The sequence below is a fragment of the Ovis aries genome, chromosome 6 (genome assembly GCF_016772045.2).
Source record: "Ovis aries strain OAR_USU_Benz2616 breed Rambouillet chromosome 6, ARS-UI_Ramb_v3.0, whole genome shotgun sequence".
Classification (NCBI taxonomy): Eukaryota; Metazoa; Chordata; class Mammalia; order Artiodactyla; family Bovidae; genus Ovis; species Ovis aries.
In genome coordinates this window covers 36,802,531-36,829,030 of record NC_056059.1, presented here as the reverse complement: position 1 = coordinate 36,829,030, position 26,500 = coordinate 36,802,531, and the positions used below count along the sequence as shown (strand labels likewise).

At 39.1% G+C, this 26,500-nt stretch overlaps 1 protein-coding gene across 9 annotated transcripts in view; it reads left to right on the top strand.

Moving 5' to 3' along the window:
- HERC3 (HECT and RLD domain containing E3 ubiquitin protein ligase 3) overlaps window positions 1-26,500 on the top strand; it is a 136,114-nt gene that overhangs the window by 24,012 nt on the left and 85,602 nt on the right. For all 9 annotated transcript variants that reach the window (XM_042251255.1, XM_004009709.5, XM_060416897.1 and 6 more), the window contains exon 4: window positions 23,561-23,720. In XM_042251255.1, the coding sequence (XP_042107189.1) occupies window positions 23,561-23,720 (160 nt within the window). The remainder of the gene's footprint in view (window positions 1-23,560; window positions 23,721-26,500) is intronic.

Sequence of the window (26,500 nt, the reverse complement as noted above, 5' to 3'; positions counted from 1 at the left end):
AATGAGGCCACAGTGGACATTGTGGCATACCAGGGGTACTTCCTGATGCTCCTGGAGGACTTGAAGTGGTTTGCCAACAAGTGGACAGGTGATATGATCTTACCACAGTTTCAGAAAATAGACTGCAATCCACTGATACTGAGCCCAGTTGAATTTTGTGGGCTGTCACTTTAGGCTTCTGGTTAGCTTTGATGAAGGTGAATCTTTGGGCAAGAATATACATGACCTGAGGAAAGGTAAGTGGTTGTCTTTCTGCATTCTGCAGTTGCCTAAGAAGCAATCACCCTGGAGTCTGAATTTATCTGATCCTTGTTTTACTTATTTTTTTAATGAGCCTCTGTCACTCAGGATGGTTTTATCTGCAAGTAGGCTGCAGCCCATGGGGTCGCTAAGAATCGGACACGACTGAGCGACTTCACTTTCAATTTTCACTTTCATGCATTGGAGAAGGAAATGGCAACCCACTCCAGTATTCTTGCCTGGAGGATCCCAGGGACGGGGGAGCCTGGTGGGCTGCCATCTATGGAGTCGCACAGAGTTGGACACAACTGAAGCGACTTAGCAGCAGCAGTAGCAGCAGCAGAATACTAAACTAAATGTGGCTAAACAATGAGTAAAATTTCTGATCTCAGACCCAAAAGTCTAGAGAGAGGTGCAGGGTTGGTTAGAGCAAGGGCACTTGGTGGTGTCAGTACACCACCAAGCATCAGGCTGCTCCCCACCTTGCTCTTCTGCCGTCTTCAGGCTGCTCCCCACCTTGCTCTTCTGCCGTCTTCATTAACTGTGTCAGTCATACCTGGGCTTGTCCCCTCATGGTTACAGGGTGACTGCCACAGCTCGAGGCATCACATCCCCACACAGCTGTGTTCAGAGACAGACAGGGAGGGGAGTTGCTTGTGTCCCCTTTCACAATGGCGAAAATCTTCCTCAGGAACCCCCAGCGTGCATCTTCTGTAGTCTTATGGGCCAGGCCTGATAAGTGAAATAAGAATCGTTTGATTGGTGTAGGGCTCATCTGCTGGGCCTGGGGAGGGGCCCAGTAGCCGTGAGGGTTCTGGTGCAAGGAAGAGGGGGACAGTGGCTGACAAGTAAGCAATACATAGTGTCTGATTTCATATTGCGTGCAAACTTATTTCTTTGGACCATTAAGTCTGTGTTTTGCTCCATGTTAGGATCTATAGTTCCTTTTATGAACTTAACACCTTCACAGCTGCTTTTAGAGCAAAAATGGCTACTATCATGAGGCAGGGCTTTTTCTGTAGTATTTATTATATGATATATGATGCAAAATTGTGTGTTTCTGAAGAATTAGTATTTTATTCACCTATGTATTTTAGTGCTAAGCATCATGTGGTAGGCACATAGTGTAGGTAATTCACTAAATATATGCAGTGCTTCATGGGTTTTATTATTTAGTTACTTTACCATGCTCTGTGTGAGCTCTGGGAGATTGCTAGGGTTAGGTCAACGAAGATTAGAGTGATTTGTGTTTAAAGAAATTCGCTGAATTTCAAGGATGAAGGATAGAAGAGTTGACTTGAATGTTTTACCCACCCTTCTATTTTTCATTCTTCCCTGAAAGGAACGGAAGTGCTTTGGTGAAGCCTTTAGTGTATGCAGTGCAGAGGCGTCCGTGATGAACAGTGTCTCGTCATTCTGCTCCACGCTCTCCCGTTGGTCACTGAGGGTATCGCTCAGACTGGCTACGTGCCTGTCTTCTTTCTTCTTGACTGTTCTGAATCATTATGAAGCATTTCACATGGAGCGGAATTCATCTTTAGGTTTTCTACAGGTTTTGTAAATAGCTGGGTTTTTTTTTTTTTCCCATGCTGCATGACTTGTAGGATCTTAGTTGCCCGAACAAGGATTGCAGTTGGGGCTTCAGTAGTGAAAGCACAGGCTCCTAACCACTGCACTGCCAGGGAATTCCCCATAGCTGCTTTTTATATATCTAAATTGACAGAATGTGATAAGGAGTGGGAAGGGGTGGACTAGAGCAATGAGTGATTTTTCTCTTTCCCTCTGCCTTCTCTTCCTTTCTTCCCCTCCCCCTCTGTCTCTCTTTCCCTCTTGTCTCTCTTTTCCTCTCTCCCCCTCTCTCTGTCTCTCTCCCTCTTTCACACATGCACACACACAATTACCAGACATAGGTTGAATGGAGGGGAGAGTGCCAGTTCATTTCACCCAGCGTTGGGCAGGACCCCTGACCTACAGAGTTTTCTCTTCTTTATTTCATGAGCTCAAGAAAAACCAAACTCTTATTTCATCTCACTGCTGTCTCTGTTAAAGCATGTGATGAATACCATTTAACTGACCTGATTTAGACATTTTGTGTCAGAAAAACCTGTTTCAAGTTTGTCCACAATTAAAAGGAGCAATTAGCTTTGGCACTGTTGAGAAGACACGTGTGGCAGCCAAACACTGCTGCCTGGAGCTCTGTTAGAACTCCTCCATACGTGTCTAGCTGAGGAGGGCTTCAGGCTTTAGTGCCTGTGGGTGAAACCGACCGGTGAAAGCATTTTGACAGGGCAGACTGGAAGGAGTCAAAGACTTCAAGATAGAGGGAATCTCTTTTTCTGTTTTTAGTTTAATTGCCTGTCTTGTGTCCCTTCCTTTGCTTGGATCATCACAGTGAGGCCAGAGCCAACAAGACAAGAAGAAGCCGTGCTTGTTCACTTTTGCTGCTGTTCTCCTTCCCTTACTGCCTTCTTGACTCGGAATTTTATGCCACTGCTCTGTGTAATTTGCATATTTATATAAAGTACTGGGGCGCTTTGACTTCCCTTATGCTTTTATGCAGAATTTTTCTCTGGTTGAGATTGCATGACTACGCAGGCAAGTCAGGCCTATGATCAAGCACTTACCCTGTGGGAACGAATGGACGACCGTATAAATGCTCCTTAATAAATGCTGTCGATCAGATTGGCAGTTCACCTCCAAACACACCTAGACGCCTTAGCTCACTCTGTAATCAAAAGTAACTTCCAGATGTGTGAAAGACATAAATGTAAAAGTACAAAAATAATAGGGGAATGTTTTTAGAACCTTGGGACTTCTAAAGTGAGGCAGGTGGTTTAGAAGCCATAAAGTGAATGATTTGTATGAACATAAAATTTTTTCTGTAAGGCATTTGTGAACCAAATGGCAAGGAGAAACAATCTCCCAGCAAGGACTGGGAGAAACAATTACCACAAACTGCCAGATAAAGATTTCATATTTCTGATATATCAGAGCATCTTCAAATTGAAAAGATAAACCACCCTGTAATAAAATGAACATTTTACAGAGGAGTACTTGCAGATAGCCAACGAATATATGCAGATATGTTCAGAGAAATTAAAACAAGATACCATTTTTTTTCAGCCATTTGATTGGCCAAAAATTTAAGAGTAATATCCACTGCTTACTGGTCTTGGAAAAGGGGCAGTCGTGTCCTAATTGAGGGAGTATGAGCCTCTATAATCCTTTTGTAAATCAACTGGCTGTTTTTAATAAAATTTAACACGGTCATACCTTTTGACTCAGCAGTTCCATTTTTAGGAGGCTTCCTTACTCAAAAAAGTCAATATATAGCATAAGGAAATATTTCTAGGATGCTTATTGCAGCAGTGTTTTTAATGTCAAAATATCAGTATCAGCTTATTCATCCTCTAGGGAATAGTTTGAATTATGGATAGTCACGAGATAAAGCTGTAAGTACTGTCTTTACACTGTTGACTCACTAATTATTTCCAGCCTCAACTTTACTGAATTTCAAGCTTTATGTCCACTTGAAATCTTCACTTAGATGTATAATTGCCATCTTAAATTCTTAAATATCCAAACCAAACTTATTTTTTCCCCTTAAACCTCTTGCTCACCTTGTTTTGCTGTTTGTAGATGGCAGTTCCATTCTTCAGGCGAAAAACTTGAAGGTCGTCTTCAATTCTCTGCTCCTGCCTCCTTTCCTCTCACTACCCTGTGTATTTCCTGCACCTCCCCCCTCCCCCCAGCACTTCTTATTTGTATTCCCTGCTTTGTTTTGCTTCACAGTTTATCCTTATCTGATATACTATATTCAGAATTCATTTATATCCCCCCTCATGTTTGTTTAGGGTCCATGAGGGTCATGACTTTGTTTTGTATCCCCATTATCTAGAATAATTGCACATAATAAATATACTTTTATATCAAATAATATTATATTAAATATATAAAAATATATTGCACATAATAAATGCAATCTTTACTAATTATTTTTTGAATAAATGACTATACTGTTACAAGAAAAGTTACTAATTGAGTATAGAATCTATTTTTTGTATAAATAAAATCAATCCCAAACTTTATTTTAATGAACTGTATACCCCTCGTTTTTCCTTCCTATGGCTGGTATGTGGGATTCATCTGTAGACAGCTGCAGCTGTCAGACCTTTGCTTGGTGGCTGCGATGATCTGCATGTCTTCACATGTGAAGGACCTGAGATGGAAAGGTCTCCCCTAGAAATCTGGCCTGCTCTCCTGCATCGGGTTCATTGGGTTTGCTTTTGGGGTCTGCAGTGTTTGTAAGTCAGTTGCAAGTACATTGTTGGTGCTATGCTAGGGACGTAAATATATTGAGCATGGATATGCTGCAGCGTGTTAGCTCCTCTACCCAAGTATGTCTGAAGCTTCTTTGGTAACGCTAAAACTGTAAGTATTCCAGAATGAAAAGCCCATGTGATTACATCAGTAGTAGGTCATTGCTATGACAGCCTGCTGACTAAAGTTTGGAACCATTCCCCACCCTGAGCTATTTTTGTTCTTTAATAATAGCTTTCTTGAGATATAATTCACATGTTAAACAGTTTACCTACTTAAAGCATGCAGTTCAGGAGGTTTTTTTTTTAATTATGTTCACAGAGTTGTACAGTCACGTTTAGAACATTTTCATCACTCCATAAAGAAATCCCATACTCATTAGCAGTCACACAGCTCTTTTCCCCCAACCCTTAGCCCTGGGCAACCACTAATTTACTTTTCTGTCTCTCTAGATTTTCCTGTTCTGGACTTTTCCTGTAAATATAATGGAATCATTCAGTATATGGTCTTTTATCATTGGTTTCTTTTAGCATCTTGTTAACAAGGTTCGTCAATGCTTTAGCGTGTATCTGTACTCTATTCCTTTTTATTGCCAAGTAATGTTCCATTGTATAAATATACCACATTTTGTTTCATCAGTTGGTTGGCGCTATGGACATTTGTGCACAAGTTTTTGTGTTAGTATATGTTTTCATTTCTCTTAGACACATACTTTGGAGTGAAATTGTTGAGTTATAAGTGGCACCCCACTCCAGTACTCTTACCTGGAAAATCCCATGGATGGAGGAGCCTGGTAGGCTGCTGTCCACATTAAGGGTCAGACACAACTGAGCGACTTCCCTTTCACTTTTCACTGTCATGCATTGGAGAAGGAAATGGCAACCCACTCCAGTGTTCTTGCCTGGAGAATCCCAGGGACGGGGGAACCTGGTGGGCTGCCGTCTCTGGGGTTGCACAGAGTCGGACACAACTGAAGTGACTTAGCAGTAGCAGCAGCAAGGTAACTCGATGTTTAACCTTTTGAGGAGCTGCCAATTATCTATATTATCCACAGTGGTGGTTGAACCCATTCTACATTCTTGCCAGTAGTGTATGAGGGTTTGAGAGTTTTTTAAAATGCAAATCTGTTCCTAAGAGTGCCTGCCTAATAGGATTGTTGTGGAGATAAAACATATAAAGCACTTAAAACAGTTCCTGGCACATAGGAAGCAGTAAGTGCTGGCTATTTTACTGTTACTGATACAGTGAGTACTCCATGTATATAGCAAGTTCAGAATCAATGCAGTGATTCCTTTTTTTTAAAATTGTGGTAAAATATACATAACATGAATTTTACCATCTTAGCCATTTTTAAGTATAGTTTGGTGGTATTAAATACATTCATAATGTTGTTCTATTATCACCACCATCTATCTGCAAAACTCTTTATTTTGTAAAACTCAAACAGTAGCTCCTCATTTCCTTCCCAAGCCACTTACCCCCAACCACCACTCTATTTTCTGTCTCTATGAATTTGAATGCTGTAACTACATACTTCATATGATCTATGTTGTAGCATGTGTCAGAAGTTCGTTAAAGCTGAAAAATAGTCAGTCTATGATATACTGCATTTTTTTATCCATACATCCATCAATGGATATTTAAGTTGCTTTCTCGTTTTAGCTACCATGATACCTCCGAGAGCATGGATATACCAATCTTTTGGAGACCTTGCTTTCATTTCTCTTTGGTATATACCTGCACGTGGACTTGTTAGATATTTAATTTTGATGGGGGCTGCCATACTGTCTTCTGTAGGAGCTCTCCCATTTTACATTCTCACCAGTACTGCACGAGGATTCCGATTGCTCCATATCCTTACCAACACTTGTTATTTTTTAATTTTCCTGACAGTAGCTGTCCTAATGAATGTGAGGTGGTATCTCATTGTCCTTTTGATGTATATTTCCCTAATGACTAGTGAAGTCCTAAGGACTTCCCTGGTGGCTCAGACGGTAAAGCGTCTGTCTACAATGCGGGAGACCCAGCTTCGATCCCTGAGTTGGGAAGATCCCCTGGAAAAGGAAATGGCAATCCACTCTAGGACTATTGCCTGGAAAATCCCATGGACAGAGGAGCCTGGTAGGCTACAGTCCATGGGGTCGCAAAGAGTCGGACACGACTGAGCGACTTCACTATATTTCACTATAATGACTAGTGAGGGCTTCCTGGGTGGCTCAGTGCTAACGAGTCTGCTTGCTAGTGCAGGAGACATGGATACAGTCCCTGGGTCGGGCAGATCCCCTGGAGGAAGAAATGGCGACCCACTCCAGGATTCTCGCCTGAAAAATCCCATGGACAGAGGAGCCTGGGGGACTTACAGTCCGCAGGTTTCAGAGTCAGACACGATTTAGCAGCTTAGCATACATGCAATGACTAGTGATATTGAGAATCTTTTCGTATGTTCACTGGCCATTTGTGTATGTTCTTTGGAGAAATGTCAAAGTCCTTTGCCAATTTTTGTATTGGGCTGTTTTTTGTTGAATTTCAGAAGTTCTGTATATATTTTGGATATTATTCCCTCATTAAATATGTCAGTTGGAAAATTTTTCTCTCATTTTGTGGGTTTCTTTTTGATTCTGTTGATAAAGATGCACAAAATATTTAAATTTGTTTCTTTTTTCTGTTTTGTTGTCAAACCCGGTGTTGTGAAGCTTTTCAGTGCGTTGTTTCTTAATATCAGAATCACATGGGCGATTTAAAAAGGAAAAAAACAACAACAGATATCAGTTCTTCTTCCCTAAATTTTCTGATTCTGGAAGCTGGCATTGATGCAGGTGTATGTATTTAGAAGCATATACTGAACCTTCCCGAGGGCTTCTGCTGCTCGTTTTCTGTTGTGAACCCCTGCTTTAGAGACTCGACTCTGACTGCTTACTCCGAGAAGCTTTCCCTAGGCCCTCCCAGGCTGACCTTGTCACTCAGCCTTTGTCCTCTCATCACGTGCTTTGCACATTTCTGTCTTTGGACTCACACACTACAATGTAATCTTTACGTCCACTGTTACAGACTTGGGGTCACTTGGAATGGGTAGGTGAATGAATAAGGAACTAGCTCTTTATTACTCAGGGCACATCTTGGGTGCTACCTCTTCCAGTGAGCCTTTCCTGACTCGCGCCTGCACTGAGGCTGCATTAGACGCCTCTCACGTGGGCTGCTTTTAGCAGTCTGTGCATGTGTCTTTCATCACACTGCTGTAACATCAGTTCATATCCCTTGCTTGCCTCTAGTCGGAGTGAACGTGAGTGCAGAACCAATCTTGTTTATATTCTGATCCCTGATATCTAAAAAAACTTTGAAAAACTCGTACTTTTTCTGGTGTACTGTATTTTTAACAGCTCTACAGCTATAATTTACATACAGTAGGATTAACCCATTTTAAGTGTGCAATTTAATGAGTTTTGAAGTCATGAGAATCAAATAACCACCGCTGCGGTCATCACACAGAATGTTTTTTCATCCACCAAAACTTCTCTTATGCCCTGTGTGGTCTATTCCATTTCCACACCAGCTACTTTCCCTATCTTTGCTTTTTGTCCCCATAGTTTTGACACTTTGAGAATTTTATGTAAATGAAATCATGCATAAAGTAGGCTTTGTGTCTGGCTTGTTAGAATAATGCTTTTGAGATTCTTTGTCGATTCAGTGGTTTGTTTTTGTTTGCTGGATATTCTTTGTTATGGACATATGACATTGTTTATCTGTTAACCAGTTGATGGACATCTGGGTTTTTTTTCCAGGTTTGGGCTCTTTTGAGTAAAATTACTGTGAACATTTGAGTGCAAGTCTTTGTATAGACATGTGTTTTCATTTTTCTTGAGCAATTTCCTAGAACTGGGATTGCTGGTTCATACAGTAGGTGTATGTTTGACTTTATAAGAAACTCAGATTTCCAGTGACTGTGATTTTCATTTATCCTCATAGTTTATAAGAGTTTTAGTTCCTCCGATTTCTCCCCATCACTTGGTGCCATCAGTCATTTTAATTTCAGCCATTCAAATTGATATATAATGAAATCTTGTGGTTTTAATATGCATTTTGCTAATGAGCAACAGTCTTGAGCAACTTCTCATGAGCCTGTTTTTAGCCGTTTGTATTGAGAGTCCCTTGGACTGCAAGGAGATCCAACCAGTCCATCCTAAAGGAGATCAGTCCTGGGTGTTCATTGGAAGGACTGATGCTGATGCTGAAACTCCAATACTTTGGCTACCTCATGTGAAGAGCTGACTCATTGGAAAAGACCCTGATGCTGGGAGGGATTGGGGGCAGGAGGAGAAGGGGACGACAGAGGGTGAGATGGCTAGATGGCGTCACCGACTCGATGTACATGAGTTTGGGTGAACTCTGGGAGTTGGTGATGGACAGGGTGGCCTGGCGTGCTGCGGTTCATGGGGTCGCAAAGAGTCGGACACGACTGAGCGACTTAACTGATGTCTTATTTTTTGGCAAAGTATGTGTTCAGATATTTTGCCTGTTTAAAAAAAATATAAAATTGCCAGTGGGGGAGAGTAATAAAGAGTCACATTGCATTTTCTATCTACCAGGCATTCTTTTAAGAGTTTTACTTGAATAAATTCACTTTAGTAGTCACTACAGAAAAATCAAATTGCTTGTCTTACTTTTGAGCTGTAACATTCTTTATTCAGTATGCAGGTCTTCTATCAAAGAGATATTTTGCAATATTTTCTTTCAGTCAGTGGTTTTCCTTTTCATTTTCACAATAGTGTCTTTTGAAGAGCAAAAATTTTATTTTAGTGAAATCCAGTTACTAGTTTTAGCTTTTATGATTCATGCTTCCTGAGACCTAAGACTTTTGCCTAACTCAGGACTATAGTGATTTTTCTCGTAAGTTTTCTAATTCGGAGTTTATTGTTTAGCTCTTACATGTAGGCCTGTGATCCATTTTAATATGGTCAGTGTTCGTTTTTTGCTTGTGGATATCCAGTTTTCAGGACCACTGTTGAAAAGACTGTATCCTACTCTGAATTAGTTTGGCACCTTTGAAAACCAATTGGCCGTATGTGTGGTAGTCTATCTTGAGACATTTTATTCTTTATATGTCTATCCTTAGTTCTACACTGTGTTGACTACTGTATCTTTTTGGTAAATCTTCAGAGTATGTAGTGCAATAATATAAATCTTCTAACTTTATTTTTCTTCTTCTGAACTGTTCTGGCCATGCTAGGTCCTTGGCTTTTGCATATAACCTTGAGAATCAGCTTTCCGATTCCTATCAAAAAGGCTGCTGGGGTTTTCATTAGGATTACATTGACTCTGTCACTCAATTTGGGGGGAGAATTGACATCTTAATGATACTGACTGTTGTGATTTATGTACTTGGTATATTTTCCATTTTGGGGGTCTTAAATTTTTCTTGGCAATGTTTTGTAGTTCTCTATACAGCTCTTGCACATAGTTTGTTCCTAAATTTATAATATTTTGAAGTATTTTGAAATAACTTCTAATTTTTTTGTAGTTTATAGAAATATGGTTAATTGTTTGTGTATTGGTCTTGAATCACCGTGCTAAATTCTCTTAATAGTCCTGGTTACGTTTTCTGTAAGCTCCTTACAAATTTCTACATAAATGATAATGTCTATAAATCAAGTCAATTTTCTTTCTTTCTTCCTAGTCTGTATGTCTTTTACTTTCTTGCCTTATTTTACTGAATGGACTCTAGTCAGTGATAGAGGTTATAAAAGAGAACATCCTTTTACCTTGTTCCTTATTTTAGAAGGAAAGCATTAGTTTTTACCATTAAATATAATGATTTTCTATTTTAAAAAATATGACTTGAATTTTGTTAAATGCTGTACTGAATCTATTGAGGTGATTGTATTATTTTTCTTTTTTCTCTTTTTTTCTTTTCATTTTTAGACTTTTAAGTGGTAAATTGTATTGATTATTTTTGAGCGTTAAACCAACCTTGGACTTACTTGGTTGCTTTTGATTTCTAAAAATTTGATAAGGATTTGTGTTCATAAGGATTATTGTTTCCTTTTCTTGTAGTGCCTTTGGTTTTGTTTTGTGGGTCATGGTAGCCTTATAAAATGAGTTGGGAAGTGTTCCGTCTTCTGCTTTCCGGAAGAGTTTGTCTATATATAGGTTTATTATAGGTTATTATCTTTTACTTAAATGATTGATAGAATCACTAGTAAAAGCATCTGAGGCTACAGTTTTCTTGTGTGGACATTTTTCAGTTGCAATTTCAATTATAAAAGATGTAGGACTAGTTAGATTATCTGTTTCATCTTAGATGAGTTTTCATAGTTTATGTCTTTTAAGGAATTTGTCCACTTCACCTAAGTTGTCAAATTTATTGGCAAAAAATAGTTCATAATGTTCCCTTACTATCCTTTATGTCTGTAAGATTTGCTTTTCTGATATGGGTAGTTTGTGTCTTCTCTGTTTCTTGATTAGACTGGCTAGAGGTTAACATGTTTTATTAATATTTTCAAAGAAGAAGTTTTTATTTCAGTCATTGTTTTTAATTTTTCTTGGTTTTCTCTGTTTCATTGATTTGTGCTTTTATATTAATATTTCCTTTTGTTTACTTTGTGCTTAATTAGCTGTATTTGTCTAGTTTCTTAATGTAGAAATTTAAATCAATAATGTGCCATTTCTATTTTAATAAGCATTTCATGCTAAAAATTTTCCTTTAAGCATCACTTTAGGTGTATTCCACAAATTTTCATTGGATGTTTTTTATTTTATTCAGTTCAAAATATTTTGTCATAGTTTTTGTTATTTGACCTATGGGTTATTTAGAGGTGGGTAGTTTAACATCCAAACATACAGGGATTTTACTGATATTTTTCAGTTAGTTGAATATTCTGTGGTCAGAGTACATACTTTATATGATTTCAGGCCTCTTAAATTTATGCAGATTTGTTTTATGGCCCAGAATATGGTCTATCTTGGTAAAATACTCTGTGTACATTTGAAAAAAAATGTGTATTTTGCTGTTGATGGATAATGTTTTATAATGTCAGTTAGATCAAGTTGGGTGATAGTGTTAATATCTGTTTTTATTGATTTTGTGTTTACTTGTTATAATTTACTGAGAGAATAGTGGTGAAATCTTTGACTATCATTACTGATTTGCTTATTTCTTCTGACTCTTTGAATTTCGCTATATGCATTTTAAAGCTTTGTCAGTAGGTGTGTACACAATTAAGATTGTCAGATCTTCTTGAGGAATTGTTCCTTTTAACATCATGAAATATCATACTTTATCCCTGATGATATTCATTGTTTTCAAATCTACCTTGTCTGGTATGAATATAGCAGTTTAGCTTTCTTTTGATTAGTGTTAGCATGGCATATCTTTCTCCATCTGTTTGTTTATTTTTTATTTTTCTATGTATTTATATTTAGAGGGTTTTTTTTTTCTGTTTTAAAGACTACATTGAGTTGGGTCTTGTAATCAATCTATCTCTATATTCTGATTTGTGAGTTTATATACACGTATGTTTCTAAGAGATAATGGACAGAGGGCTATAATTCCATAGGTTGATCTCAGTGCAGGGACGTTTTGCCTGCTGTGATAAAACTTTACTCAGTCAATAAAAGCAAGTGGGATTAAGTGTGTTTATGAAGCCTCTCCAGAAGCAGCTTGTCTTGTGTTGTGATTACACAGTGATACTGTTTATAAGGTGGCATATAGTCTAAAATAGTAAGCAATGGCAGTCTTGGAAGTGGTCTCCTGTTGCTATATCACATTGAATAAAAAAGATTTGAGTTGTTGAAAAAAGATGTGAATAAGAAAAGGAAGTGGTAAAAAGTCCTTTTATGAAAGCTTAAAATTTTTCCATATTACAAAAATAATACCTGCATATTACACACAGTTCAAACACCCATAAGCAAGGAGAAGCAAATAAGAGTGTTTTACTCTTTAATTCTATCACTCTGAATGACAAAACATTACTTTGAAATATATCTTTCCAATATTTTTTAAACATCAATGTAATTTTCAAATGAAGTCACTTTGTAATACTTCTTTGTAACTTTCTTTTCCACTTAATATGAATATTTTTCCATGTTGGAGGTTCATACTGATCTATATCACTCTTTTTAATGGCTGCATATTTCAGTTTATAGTGTATAATCCCAATTGATTTCTATATTTTTTGTTAATAGCAATGCAGTATATAGTATTTCTTTAGAATACATTTAGAAGTTTGACTGTCGGATTAAGGAACATGCAGAATGCTAAAGTTTCTGGAGTATTGTCAGAATGCTTGCCTTAAAGTTTATACTGATTGGTAGTGTATTAGTGTTCGTCGCTCAGTCGTGTCCAGTTCTTTGCGACCCCATGGTCTGTAGCCCGCCAGGCTCCTCTTTCCATGGTATTTTCCAGGCAAGAATATTGGAATGGGTTGCCATGCCCTCCTCCAGGGGATCTTCCCGACCCAGGGGTCCTAACGTGTGTCTCTTGTGTCTCCTGCACTGGCCCATGGGTTCTTTACTGCTAGCGCCACCTGGGAAGCCCATACTAACATAGGGGTCTACTGGTTACTTTTTTGGGAGATATAAATTGGATTTGTATCATAAATTTGATTTTCTGGTCCTTCATTTTTTTCCCTAAAAGCTGATCAACTTATTTCTATTATTTTGATTTAATCAAAGACAGTTTTTACATCTACCACAGTTTAAATGATGAGTAAAAAAGAGAGACTTTTAACACAGCATCTTGGAAAAGAAAGGGAGTGGAAAGTATTTTGTTGTGGTTGCACAGGAAAATACACTGTCAGCTTCTCAGTGTATTTTGTGATTTCCTATAGAGGGTTTTTAAATTCTTTTTTGGATCATCCATGGGTTTTGGCTGCCTTGCAGGGAGTTAAAATATTTGAGCTCTAAGGAGTAAAAATAGCTAGTGTTAAGTGTAGTATGTAGTGAAAATTGGGAGGATGAGAATATATATGTGAGACAATAGGAAATATATATGTAAGAATGCTTTTTATATATATACCTGTTCCTTGGCACGGGGCTCCTAAAACTCTTGTAAATTTCTAAGTGATAATAGAGTACTATGATACTGGGAGCATCTTTTTGGTGGAGGAGGGGACATGCTGGGGGGCTTGAAGGATCTCAGTTCCCTGACAAGGGATTGAACCTGGGCTCCCTGGAATCCTAACCAATAGGATACGAAGGAACTCACATCTTTTATTTTAATGTAGTGACTTTGGTTGGGTTTCTGGGCCGGGATGGGTCACCAGAATGACCCAGCGACGATTAGAGGCTTGGAATTTTTAGCCGACCCTGTATTCTTCAGAGGGGAGAGGGGCTGGAAATGGAGGTCATAATTGATCAGCTATGTGAGGAAGCCTCATGTAGTAAAGAAGACATACAGAAAAGGCTTGGGGGAGGGCAGTGGGCCCAGGGTGGGGATGGTGCTGGGTTTTCTTAACAATCTTCTATTTAGTGAATCTGGTGCAGATTAATTTATTTTTTCTGAATGGATCTGTCATTGTTCTGTCACTTCTCTGATTCATGTATCTTTTGAAAATACTTTATTTTCTCTTCCCCCATAAAGGGTGATGATGATGATATCCCTTACTCACCTTGTTATTCAGTTGCTCAGTTGTGTCCAACTCTTTGCAGCCCCATGGACTGCAGCACGGCAGGCTTCCCTGTCCATCACCAGCTCCCGGAGCTTGCTCAAACTCATGTTCATGGAGTCGATGATGATGCCATCCAGCCATCTCATACTCTGGCACCTGCTTCTCCTCCTGCTTTCAATCTTTCCCAGCATCAGGGTCTTTTCCAATGAGTCGGCTCTTCCCATCAGGTGGCCAAAGTATTGAACCTTCAGCACCAGTCCTTCCAGTGAATATTCAGGGTTGATCTCCTTTAGAATTGACTTGTTTGCTCTCCTTGCTGCCCAAGGGACTCTCAGGAGTCTTCTCCAACACAAAAGTTCGAAAGCATCAATTCTTTGATGCTCAGCCTTCTTTATGACTACTGGAAAAACCATAGCTTTGACTGTATGAACCTTTGTTGGGAAAGTGATGTTTCTGCTTTGTAATAATACATTGTCTAGTTTTGACATAACTTTTCTTAGAAGGAGCAAGCTTGTTTGTTTTCCTCTCCTTTAATAGGAACTATAGCACCAGAATTTGTAATTTTTTTGGGGGGGGGGGGTCATTTGAGACATCTTAAAGCCTGACTTTGCATTTTGCTACCTGAGACTTTATGTATTCAACAGGTGTTCCCTAGCGTTTCTTTAATGAGAAACAGGCTTCTTGGAGCTTACATTCTAATTCTTGTAGGTACCCAAACAGATGCTGTGGTGCCAAAATGCTTTGTGAGAGAGAAAGCACCCATGGTAAGGTGTGAGCTGAACTTTGAGAGACCGTTAATATTTTGAACTGAGGATTAAGATTTCAGTCTTCTTGGAGTGATCTTAAATTATCACCTGGAGGACTTAGGCATTTAACTACACAATGTTATATGTATTGTCTCACCATTTCAGTGGTCCCTTCTGCTTTTAGGATTTCCTCTATCAGAGCTCTCAGGTAGTTTCCTAATTTATAATCTTTCTCTATTCAAATCGTCTTACAGTGTTAAATTATGCCGTAGTTGGCAATTCTGAGTTCTTGAAAATCACTGAGTCACAGACTGCAGCTGATATTATTCTGAGTGGTGAAGTGCTAATGACTCAGACTCACAAAGTCTTCTCCCCTCCCATGGCCTGTTGCAGGCCTCCATATGTTTTATTTATTTTTCTCCATATGTTTTAATTGACTTAGTCAGTGATTCTGGCTTATTGCCTCTAAAAACATACATGGTAAACTTAGATTTATGGCTTTAAAAAGAAACTATTCTCAAACATGTTTCATAGTGTATCAATGTTTTCAGGCTTTGTATGTGAGCATTAAAGCCCAGGATTAAAGTCATCTGGTCCTGAACTGAGACCTACTGCTCTAAAGTCAATAGACTTTAATTACAATAGACTCTAATTACAATAGTAATTAATCTTTTCTCTAATTCTTTAGTTGAAAATATTTGGTTGAATGATTGTTTAAACTTGGGCAAACATAAGATTATGCAAATAAGTGTTTGATATGCTCAGATAATTTAAATGGAAGCGTCAACTGCTCAAAGATACTGCCTGCCACTGGGAATCAAGCTTTCAGGTTAAACACAATAGTAGTTGGAGCATTTGTGGGAGAGCTGTCCCTTTGATTTTTTTTTTTTTTTTTTTCCTAGCCAAGGGAACAAATCAGTTTATGGACACACACACATAGTAGGGAAAAAAAATATTATTTTAAACATCACACTCTGGGTTTCCAGTTCCAGTTCACAGACTAAGCACCTTCTTTCCTGTTGCTCCTACTGAATGCAGCTGTAAAACCTGGATAGAATGCATGGAGCAGCCTTTTGAGAACTCTGAAAAGCAAACAATGGCAGGTGGATTGGGAAAGAAGACCAGAATTTAAAGTGCCATTGAATTGGCAATGAGTTTACCATTTTCCCCCTCTGGTCCCCTTGCCATTTGGCCCGAGGTAAGCCCAGCTGTGGAAGGACAGTATGTAGGCTGGAGAGCTAAAAAGAGCCTCAGGAAACCTGAAAGTATCTGAGAGATAGCAGAGGAGGAGGAGCGTGGGAAAGCAACTCCACATAGTTATCTATGAACTCTTGGGCTCATCCCTGAGGTACATGTGTGAATCTGATCCTGCTTAGCATATAAATGACTTTAAGAACTTACCTAACAAGTAGACAACCACTCAGGTTTCAGGCTGGCCACTATGTGGCACACGCAGGACACAAACCCAGTTAGCATGCAAAGACTTTGAAAATTAGAGCAAAATTGTTAACATTCTCCAGAAGATTTAAATGAGACCCAGAATCTTATACTATTCAGAATGTTCATAATATAATCATACGCAGCATCGGAAAACCCAGGAAAGTCTCCACAAACATGAGAAACAACAGATGCTGAAATGACATAGATATTGGGACTATCCAAAGACTTATTTAGAGTAGCTGTGGTACAGATTTTCCAAGAAGTTGGCTGACACTGTTGGGAAACAAATGGACAAATGAAATTGTTTGCTAAGAAATAGATGATATAAAGAAGAACCAGTACCATAAGAAAAATGAAAAACCGAATGGTTTCAGTAGCAGAATGAAGATGACAGAGGAAAGAATCAGTGACGTTGAAGATCAGTAGAAGTTATGCAGACTGAGTAACAACGATTGAAAAGGCAGAGAAAAAAATGAACAGAATTTCAGGGGCTTTTGGGACAAGAGCAGAAAGTCTGACATTCATGTCATTGGAATCCTAGCAGGAGATGAGAGAAAGAAGGTAGTGGTAAAAATAATATGGTTGAAAAATTTCCAAATTTGGTGAAAGACATAAATACACTGAAGCTCCAGTACTTTGGCTACCTGATGCGAAGAACTGACTCACTGGAAAAGACCCTGATGCTGGGAAAATTGAAGGCAGTAGAAGGGGGTGACAGGATGAAACGGTTGGATGGCATCACCGACTCGATGGACATGAGTTTGAGCAAGCTTCAGGGGTTGGTCATGGACAGGGAGGCCTGGCGTGCTGCAGTCCATGGGGTCACAAAGAGTTGAACATGACTGAGCGACTGAACTGAGCTGAATGAAGGAAGAGCAACAGAAATAGTAGATATCTCAATAAACATAATAGACTATTCTTGAATTCTTTAAAAATGTCTTGATGATTAAAATAAAAAATTATCAAATTGTTACAGAGATTTCAGTATATACAGAGATTTCAGTATATAGAGTATATTTCAGATGGCTGTAACTTAAAGGAAAGAGAGGTAAAGAGAGAGCTATATTGTGATAAAGTTTCTCAGTTTCACTTTAAATGGTAAATGATTGATTCTAATTACACTTTGGAAAGCTAAATTCTTACATTGTAATCTCTAGAGCAATCACAAGTAACTAATCCAAGAGATATAATAAAAACACAATAAATAAAAATGGAACACTGGAAAATGTTTAATACAGATAGAGGGAGAAATGAGGTAAAAGGGTGAAAAACAGGGAAGAATGGCAAGTTTAAAAAGATCACAAAATCAAACATACCAATAATTATTGAAATCTAAATAGTCTAAGCAAAACAGTCAGTGTAGAGATCATCATATTCGATTTTTAAAATAACCCAACACTGTACAGGAAAGTTAAAATATCCACTCCTGAGTATTTACTCCAGAGAAATGAAAACTTATTTTCATACAGTAACCTGTGCACAAATGTTAACTCCATCTCTATAATTGCTTAAAATGGGAAAAAGTCTTTTGTGGTACATCCATAATGCAGTAGAATACTGCTGACTAATATTAATAAAAGGAACAAACTGTTGATCCATATGACAACTTGGATGGATCCCAGAGTTGTTATATTGAGTGAAAGAAATAATTTCAAAAGGTTAGATACTATATGATTCTATTATGTGAATTCTGTGATTCTGTTACATTGAAAATATAAAACTGTAGTGATTGAAAGTAGATCAGTAGTCACCAGGAGTTAGGGATGAGGAGAGAATGACTAAGGGATAAAACTCTGTGTCCTTTAGAGATAACACTTTAAGGGACTTTCCTGGGTGATGGTACTGTTCTGTGTCTTGATTGTGGCACTGATTACATGTGCTTAAATTCATAGAATTGTACACTAAAAATGGTTCATTTTACTGTATGACAATATAAAAAGGTTTTAAAAAGTTGGCTCTAGTTTGAGTGCTTTGGCTCAGGAACAAGGTAGAATTTCCTCTATGGTAATAACACTCTTATGGAAGGGAGTGGTCACTTGAAAGTGAGTTTTGTTAGCACTGAGATCCCACTAAGCATAGCCCAGATCGCCCTAAAATGTTTAGATGAAGATTAGAAAGTAGTTGGCTTGGAAATAAGAACTTTCAGACACAGAAGCAAAGAAAATGAGGGCAAATCTTGCCAAGTTGTAGGGAGCCAGGGGCCCCTAGGAGGACAGATGGGCACTAGGAAATTCTCTTTGTTGGGATCTGCAGGGAACTTGGTTATATTCTATTTTGAGTGGTTTGCTGAGTTCATTTCCATTATCCCAGACTTTCAGTAAAAGCCTGCTGTACCCCTCAGACTAGATTGATAGTACTTTGGAGAAAAACTGTCCAGGGAGAACAGAGTATAGCTGCAGAAGGCAAGATGTGAACTAGAGTGAGAGTTCAGTGGGAAATGAAAATCAGAGTTGGGGTGAATATGAGGACTTGGAATCCACAGAATGGCAGCTTGGAGCGTGCGTTTCCTACAGTGTGGTTCTGTCTTTGTTAACCACTGTTAAAAAGAAAGTGTAGATAGTTTGGGGCAACTCAGGAGACATCTAAGTGATGAAAGTTTAATCCCTTTTGTCATGCTAACTGCTGACATTTAACTTACTTGACTTTAAGTTTTATGAAAAAATTGAGTACCAAATATTGATTACTAGTTTTATATATTCTGTATACCTTTCACCCAAACTGCTCATACTGTTAACTGTAAACTACTCGATAACATTTTTCACTGGAACAGACAGTAAGAGTAGTGACTGTTACTGATTAAAATCACCTAGTTCTTTTCCATGAGGGAAGATAATACAGACTTGGAAGTCAGGAAGACCTGGGATCCAGTCCTAGCTCCACCACTCATTTAGTTGTGTACTCTGACCAGATAACACAGTTTTTCTCAGCAGGGGTTGTGAGAGAGGTGGAACCTTACAGGATTGTTGCAAGGATTAAGTCCACTTGAGCAGCATCCATCTACCCTCCAGGCACATAACATCCTTCTTTATTACCACTCTGTGATGGTTCACTGCCCAACTTACTGTTAGTTTGAAAACACATTAAAAAATTATGATGGGCTCAAAAGCCAACTAGCAGTAATCCTAAAAAACTGAGTGCAGTTGAATTGCTGCCTTGCCCTAAGCATCATTCCACATTTGCAGCTGTTCTGCCCTATTACCTTGGCTCATTCAGAGTCGCTAACCTTGCTGAAGACTTCTAAAGATCTTAAATTGCTTCTTGTGAAAGGATCAGAAATAAAATATACTTTTATTGTCAAAAAATGCCAAATATTTCCTTAGTGTGTTTTAATTATCTAAATGTGTGGGTTGAGTTTCTGTCATGATCTGCAAAATATAGCATACAGTCTTGACAGAATGAATCAGAAGAGATTACGTGTGAACATGTGCACTGCAGCCTGAATGTTCCCAGCTGGGGCAGGGGTGTATGAGAGCTGTGAACGAAGCATTCCCAGTTGACCCATGGAGTAGATTCTAGAAGAGCAATTAAAATGTTACTGTAACAGATTCCTAGTATGAATCAGATGAGCTTAGTTTTCTGGCTGCTAAGTCACTTCAGTTGTGTCCGACTCTGGGTGACCCCATAGACGGCAGCCCACCAGGCTCCCCCGTCCCTGGGATTCTCCAGGCAAGAACACTGGAGTGGGTTGCTGTTTCCTTCTCCAATGCATGAAAGTGAAAAGTGAAAGGGAAGTCGCTTAGTCACGTCCGACTCTTCGCGACCCCATGGACTGCAGCCTACCAGGCTCCTCCGTCCGTGGGATTTTCCAGGCAAGAGTACTGGAGTGGGGTGCTAAATTGGACTTGATACAACTAGGATTTAATTCTCTACAAATCTTTGTGTTATTGAATGGAACCTCTGCCTTTGGGGCTGCAAGTTGTGTTGTGGTGAAATAGGGGTTCCATGTCTGTTTTGGTGGCTGATGTGTGATGAGACAGGAATTGGTTTGCCTAGGGCTTGCTTCTTGGAATAAAAGCTGTGACAAGACCTAGACAGTGTATTAAAAAGAAGAGACATCACTGCCAACAAAGGTCCATGTAGTCAAAGCTATGGTTTTCCCAGTAATCATGTACGGGTGTGAGAGTTGGACCAGAAAGAAGGCTGACACAGTTGCTCCTTTCCAAGTTTAAAGAAGAGTTTGTTGTCCCTTGACTTGACTTTGCTTGCTTACTTCATCAGTAAAGTTTCCAGTTTCATCAGGATTGGCAGGTAATTGAAGACTCGAGAGTCTCCTGGATAGCAAAGAGATCAAGCCAGTCAATCAATCCTAAAGGAATGTAATCCTGAATATTCATCTGAGGGACTGATGCTGAAGCTCCAATACTTTGGCCCCCTGATGCGAAGTCCAACTCATTGGAAAAGACCCACCCTGATGCTGGGAAAGATTGAGGGCAGGAGGAGAAGGGAGCAATAAAGGATGAGATGATTGGATGGCATCACCAATTCAATGGACATAAGTCTGAGCAATCTCTGGGAGATGGTGAAGGACAGGAAAGGCTGGTATGCTGTAGTCCATGGGGTTGCAAAGAGTCAGGCGTGACTTGGTGACTGAACAACCACCATAACAACGCTGTACATTAACATCTAGGCAGGAAAGGCTAATGGTTGGCGCAGGAGGTCAGGTGTCAGGGGCGCAGGTCTTGGTTCTGGCTGAGGTATCAGGCCTGGCACTCAGGCACAAGGGAATGTAAAAGCTGCCGAAGTCCTAGAACTATAGTGCAATGTGGAAATTTGGGGAAGGAAGAAAGAATCTGATGCACCTGAGCTACTTTGGTAGGAGTTTCTTAGTTTTCCCAAAGTAAATACAGGACTGTTCTTAGTGTGGGGCACAAGGCTGAGTTGGGAGTTAGGGCCTAATGGTAAGTAGAGGGTAAAGGAGATGGTCATGGGAATGAAAGGAGTTGAGATAATTCAGGAGATTTCTCTGACATGAGCATGTTTTCAGCTGCTTAATTAAAAAGAAAAATTATATGTTATTTGACCTCTGTTTAGGTCAAATAACACCTCCTTACCTCTTCCGTCCCCATTCTTGAGTCTCACTTGCAAAGGCCATCACTTTCAATTCTTGAAACTTTTTGGGGGCAGTTTGCCTTTATATTTATAAATAACATGCTTATAATGCTATTTCTTGATTTTTTTCAATATTGGACATCATCTAGAGGCTTCATACTGGGGAAGATTACTCTGCTTTTATATTCTCCGCCCAGCCTTTCCTCTTTCTTACTCCTAGATGCTCATCTTTTTCCGTATAGTTGATTTTTTAAATTGATTGACAGATTTAACTATGTAAATTAATTATATTTATTTGGTTATTATGACTTTGTGTGCCATGATTGTTCTTATTTCTGGTAAAGTGTTTAGTGTTTCCTGGAGTTAATTATTTCTTTTTTTTTTCATTTGCATGTAATCTTTATTCTCTGACAGAACTGTAAAACTCATTTAATATAAACTCATCAGATTGTATGTCATTTTTCACTTTGGGGACATTCCTTCCAATTTTCCTTCATTGACTGCTATATAGCTGTCATGGAAATAGTTTTTACCCTTTCCTGAATCTGAAATCTTTTGTTGTTGTTCTGGAGGCATGATATTATGTAACTGAGATAGACATGGGAGGTAAAATATTTTGAGTACCTTACATCCCTGAAAATTGTTCTTCTTTCCCCTCTCCTCTCAGATTTTTGGTTGGCTGTTGTTCTTGTTTAGTCGCTAAGTCATGTCCAATTCTTTTGCAATCCCATTAACTGCAGCCCATCAGGCTCTTCCATCCATGGGATTTCCTAGACAAGAATACTGGAGTGGGTTCCCATTTCTTTTTCTATGGGATCAAACCCATGTCTCCTGCATTGCCGGGCAGATTCTTTACCACTGAGCCACCAGGGAAGGCCTTTTAGTTGGCTAGATATGAAATTCTCTGTAAGAAGTCATTTTCCTTCAGAATTATGAAGGCATTGCTCTAGTGTCTTTCTAGCTTTCATTATTGCTTCTGAGAAATATGCCATTCTGATCCCTGTTCAATTGTATATAAACTGTTTTAGAATCTTTTTTGGTGGTGTGAAATTTCAAGCGGTAGTGTTCTGAAGTAGTTCTTCTTCTTTTTAAAATTCAGTCCTTATTCTCTTTATTCTGAGGTTTTAAATCAATCTTTTCAATGTGAAACTCATGTCTTTCAGTTATGAGCAATCCTGTCTTTGAAACTTTCTACTTTGTTTTTTTTTTCCATTATGTTTTGGGGATTCTTATTTTTCCATTGTTGAGATTCTTGAAATAGTCTCTTTCTTCTTTTTCCCCCTGTTTTGCTCTTTGACTTCTTGTTCTATTTCTTAGAAAATTATTATTCCCCATCCTGCTTCTGAAGCTTTTTCCTTTAAATTGGTGCTGTTATGTTTTCATTTTCCAAGGTAATTTTGTTTGTTTTCTGAAGGTTGGAATCTTCTTGTCTTATATTGCTAATGATCTAAAGATTTTTTTTTCCTGTTCCTTGCTTGATCATTTTCTTCAGAGTTTCCTTCCTTCTATTTTCTTTGCTCTTTGCTGTTTAAGTTTTATGTTAAATTGTCTTCACATACGTGATGGTCCTTGTCCAGCCTTTTATTTTTAAAAGTGAGGTACTAAAATGTAAGCAGAACAGTGTACGGGCAAGTTTTGTTAACTAGTGGGAAGCTGGACATTTCCTAGGGGGACCCAGGATTTCCAGTAGCTGTAGGTCTTTTCTTTGGGGCCAGTTTTCTCAGAGAAATCCTCCTGGCTAGATATATAGACAGACTTGTGTTATAGAATTGAGGAGAGAAGAGTGTTTTTGTGGATGGGGAAGGGCTCATTGCTCCCAGGCAGACTCTCCCTCAGTCTAACTGCTTTTAGTAACAAGCCTCACTCCTATTTACACTGAGCCCTCTCTGGTCCCACACCTCCAAATACTGAACGTTTAAGGCATCTCTCTAGGGAGAAGCACCAGACACCGGAGAGAGCGTCCGAGTGTGGTCGCTGCCCCAGGTCTATGTACGGCCTAGCATAACTGGGGTCTGGATCGACAGCTTTCAGAAACGTAGGAAATTTATATTCTCTGTACAGATGTAGTGGTTCTCTTAAAAACACAACTGCCTCGGATGCTCATTCTGTGTAATTCCTGTTTCTGGGTTTTACATTTTCCTCCTTTGATTTTCTTTTTTTCAGAGCAAATTGGAGCTTTGGCAGATCAGCACATTGTCCATGTGGCCTGTGGCGAGTCCCACAGTCTGGCCCTCAGTGACCAGGGCCAGCTGTTTTCCTGGGGTGCAGGTAGTGACGGTCAGCTGGGACTCATGACTACTGAGGATTCTGTGGCAGTGCCCAGGTGAGAATGTCAGTGGCTGTAAAGGTTATTTCCTGCTGGTTTCTTTGTTAGACTCCTTGGTTTGGGTTCTGCTTTCTTCTTTAATTAATAATTGTTGTTTCCTTTGAGTCACTGTCATGCCTTATACTATTATAACACTTGTCCCCAGAATTGTAATTGTAGAAGTGTTTGAAAGTGAAAGTCACTTAGCTGTGTCCAACTCTGCGAGCCCATGGACTACACAGTCCATGGAATTCTCCAGGCCAGAATACTGGAGTGGGCAGCCTTTCCCTTCACAAGGGGATCTTCCCAGCCCAGGGATCGAACCCAGGTCTTCCAAGTTGCAGGCGGATTCTTTACCAGCTGAGCCACAAGGGAAGCCTGATAGAAGTGTTTATCTCCAGTTTAAAAAAAGTGAGTTGTTCGGGAACTATACTTCATTTATTCCAATAGCCTGTTGCTGGTAGTGTTTGGAGCTCATTAAATGTTTGAATTAAAAAACCTCTTTTCACATGCTGTACTTATTAACCTTTAACTTAAAATTGCAAGCCTAAATCAATTATTCAGTTAGACACTTTAAAGTTCAGTCACAAAGCTGACCTGTTATTCTTTAATAATAGGCCAGATTACCTTGAACATTATCAACAGCTAATATACCAAATATACATAAGTTCTTTAATACAGAAGTACTAATACAATGGTTTTTAGTCCCTTAAGTGTTTACTTAATTCTAAATCTTAGATGAAGGGTTTCACCAGTGGCTCAGTGGTAAAGAATCCATCTGCCAGTGCAGGAGACTCAAGTTTGATCCCTGGGTCAGGAAGTTCCCCTGGAAAAGGAAATGGCAACCCACTCCAGTATCCTTGCTTGGAGAATCCCATGGACTGAGGAGCCTGGCGGGCTACAGCCCATGGGGTCACAAAAGAGTCAGACACCACTTAGCGACTAAACAACAACAACAAAATCTTAGATGATTTGGCTAAGTATCTAACAGATGCTTCACCACTAAGAAAATGTCTGTAGTATTGAAGTGACTCCCAAGTGGACATTTTAGGGGTGGCGTCTCTGTTTGTTGAGGGTTCTTAATGATCAAAGAGGCCACTGGTTTATTTCCTTCATTTAATTGCTCTTCCTTTGTACTTCAAACGTACAACGTTCTCCTGTTGCAGTGCTCGTCACATTCATTGCAATTTTAATTTACTAATTTTGGATGCCAGGAGAACTGGATTATTTATTTTAGCATCACCATTGCTAAGGGTGCTCCAGCACATGCATTGCTCAATACAGATCTGGTTAGTAAATGGCCTCTCCTCCCCTGACCAAGTATTGTCCCTTTTAAAGCACAATACATTCTTCCTCCTCCTCCATTTTGCCCTTCTTAGATTTTTGTCTCTTTAATCAAAAGCTGTTTTAGGGAAAAGAGAAACACGGAGATAAGAGTAATTTGATTCATTTCCTGAGTTAGAACAGGTAATGTCTTGGGTTCATTACTTTCAAAAATTAATTTAATTTTTGGAGAAGAGGGTGAGTGGAAATTTTGAAAAAGGGATGGCTTATTTTAGTGAAATTGCATGTAATATTAAGGAAAAGATTTATAACATTCATGACAAAAAAATTTCACTTGTTGATGAACAAATACTCAAGTCATTAGTGGCATTTCATTTCAAAAAATGAAGTAGTCTGTGTTAGAGTAGCAATTTATTATTATTTCTATTAGTTATGCCTAAACTATGGATGACTTCTGAGGCTTTAGTTTGTATATAATTTTATGTTAATTAAGATAAATTCATCAATTCCTATCTTAGTATTGTGGGAAGTAACATAGCTCTGATGTCAGACAGCCTCAGATTCCAGCATTGGCTCTGTTTTGTATTAGGTGAGTTGCTTTGGGCAAATTGTTTTAGCTTATCTGAGCCTCAGTTTCCTAACTTAAAGGTGAAATTATGTAGTATTGTGTACCTTTACCAAGTTGTTGGGAGGATGGAGTAAGATGAGTAGGTAAAACACAGTATATGCTTGTGCATATATATCCCCTTTTCTCCATCTTATGGTACAATTTCTTACTGTCTTCTTTCTTTTGACCTGCTGTTTTGTTTTTTTTTTTAAACTGTGATTGTGAAGGTTGTGATAAGGATAATGGTGGCCCACAAAGGGAGAAGTGTGGGGAATTTGGGTGGTAACTGGCCAGTAAAAGGACTCTTGTTGCATAAAGTTCTGAAACATTGGTCCGTAAGACGGGATGACTTTTTTCAGTTTTAAAAAATAGTGGGTTTCTGGGCTTCCCTGATGGCTCAGTGGTAAAGAACCTTCCTGCTAGTGCAGGAGACAAGGATTCGACCCCTGGTCTGGGAAGATGCCACATCTGCAGAGCAAGTGAGCCCTGTGCTACTGCTGCTGAGCCTGTGCCCTGGAGCCTGGGGGTCACACTGTTGAACCCATGCGTGTCCTCGAGCCTGTGCCCTGCGGCAGGAGAAGCCAGCACAGTAAGAAGCCTCCACACCGAGACTGGACAGCAGCCCCTGCTGGCCCTCTCTAGAGAAGAGCCTGCATAGCAACGAAGACCCAGCACAGCCGTAAATAAAATAAGTATTTTTAAAAAATAGTGAAATTCTACAAGCTATTGATATATGCAGCGAAAAAATTGCTGTGTATATATAAAATGTCCAGGGAATTATTCTGAGTGAAAAAGAACCCAATCCTAAAAGGCTACCTACTATATGGTTCCATTTACATAACATTCTTGGAGTGACAACATTTTGGAAATGGCGGGTAGAATAATGATTGCCAGGGTCTGTGATGGA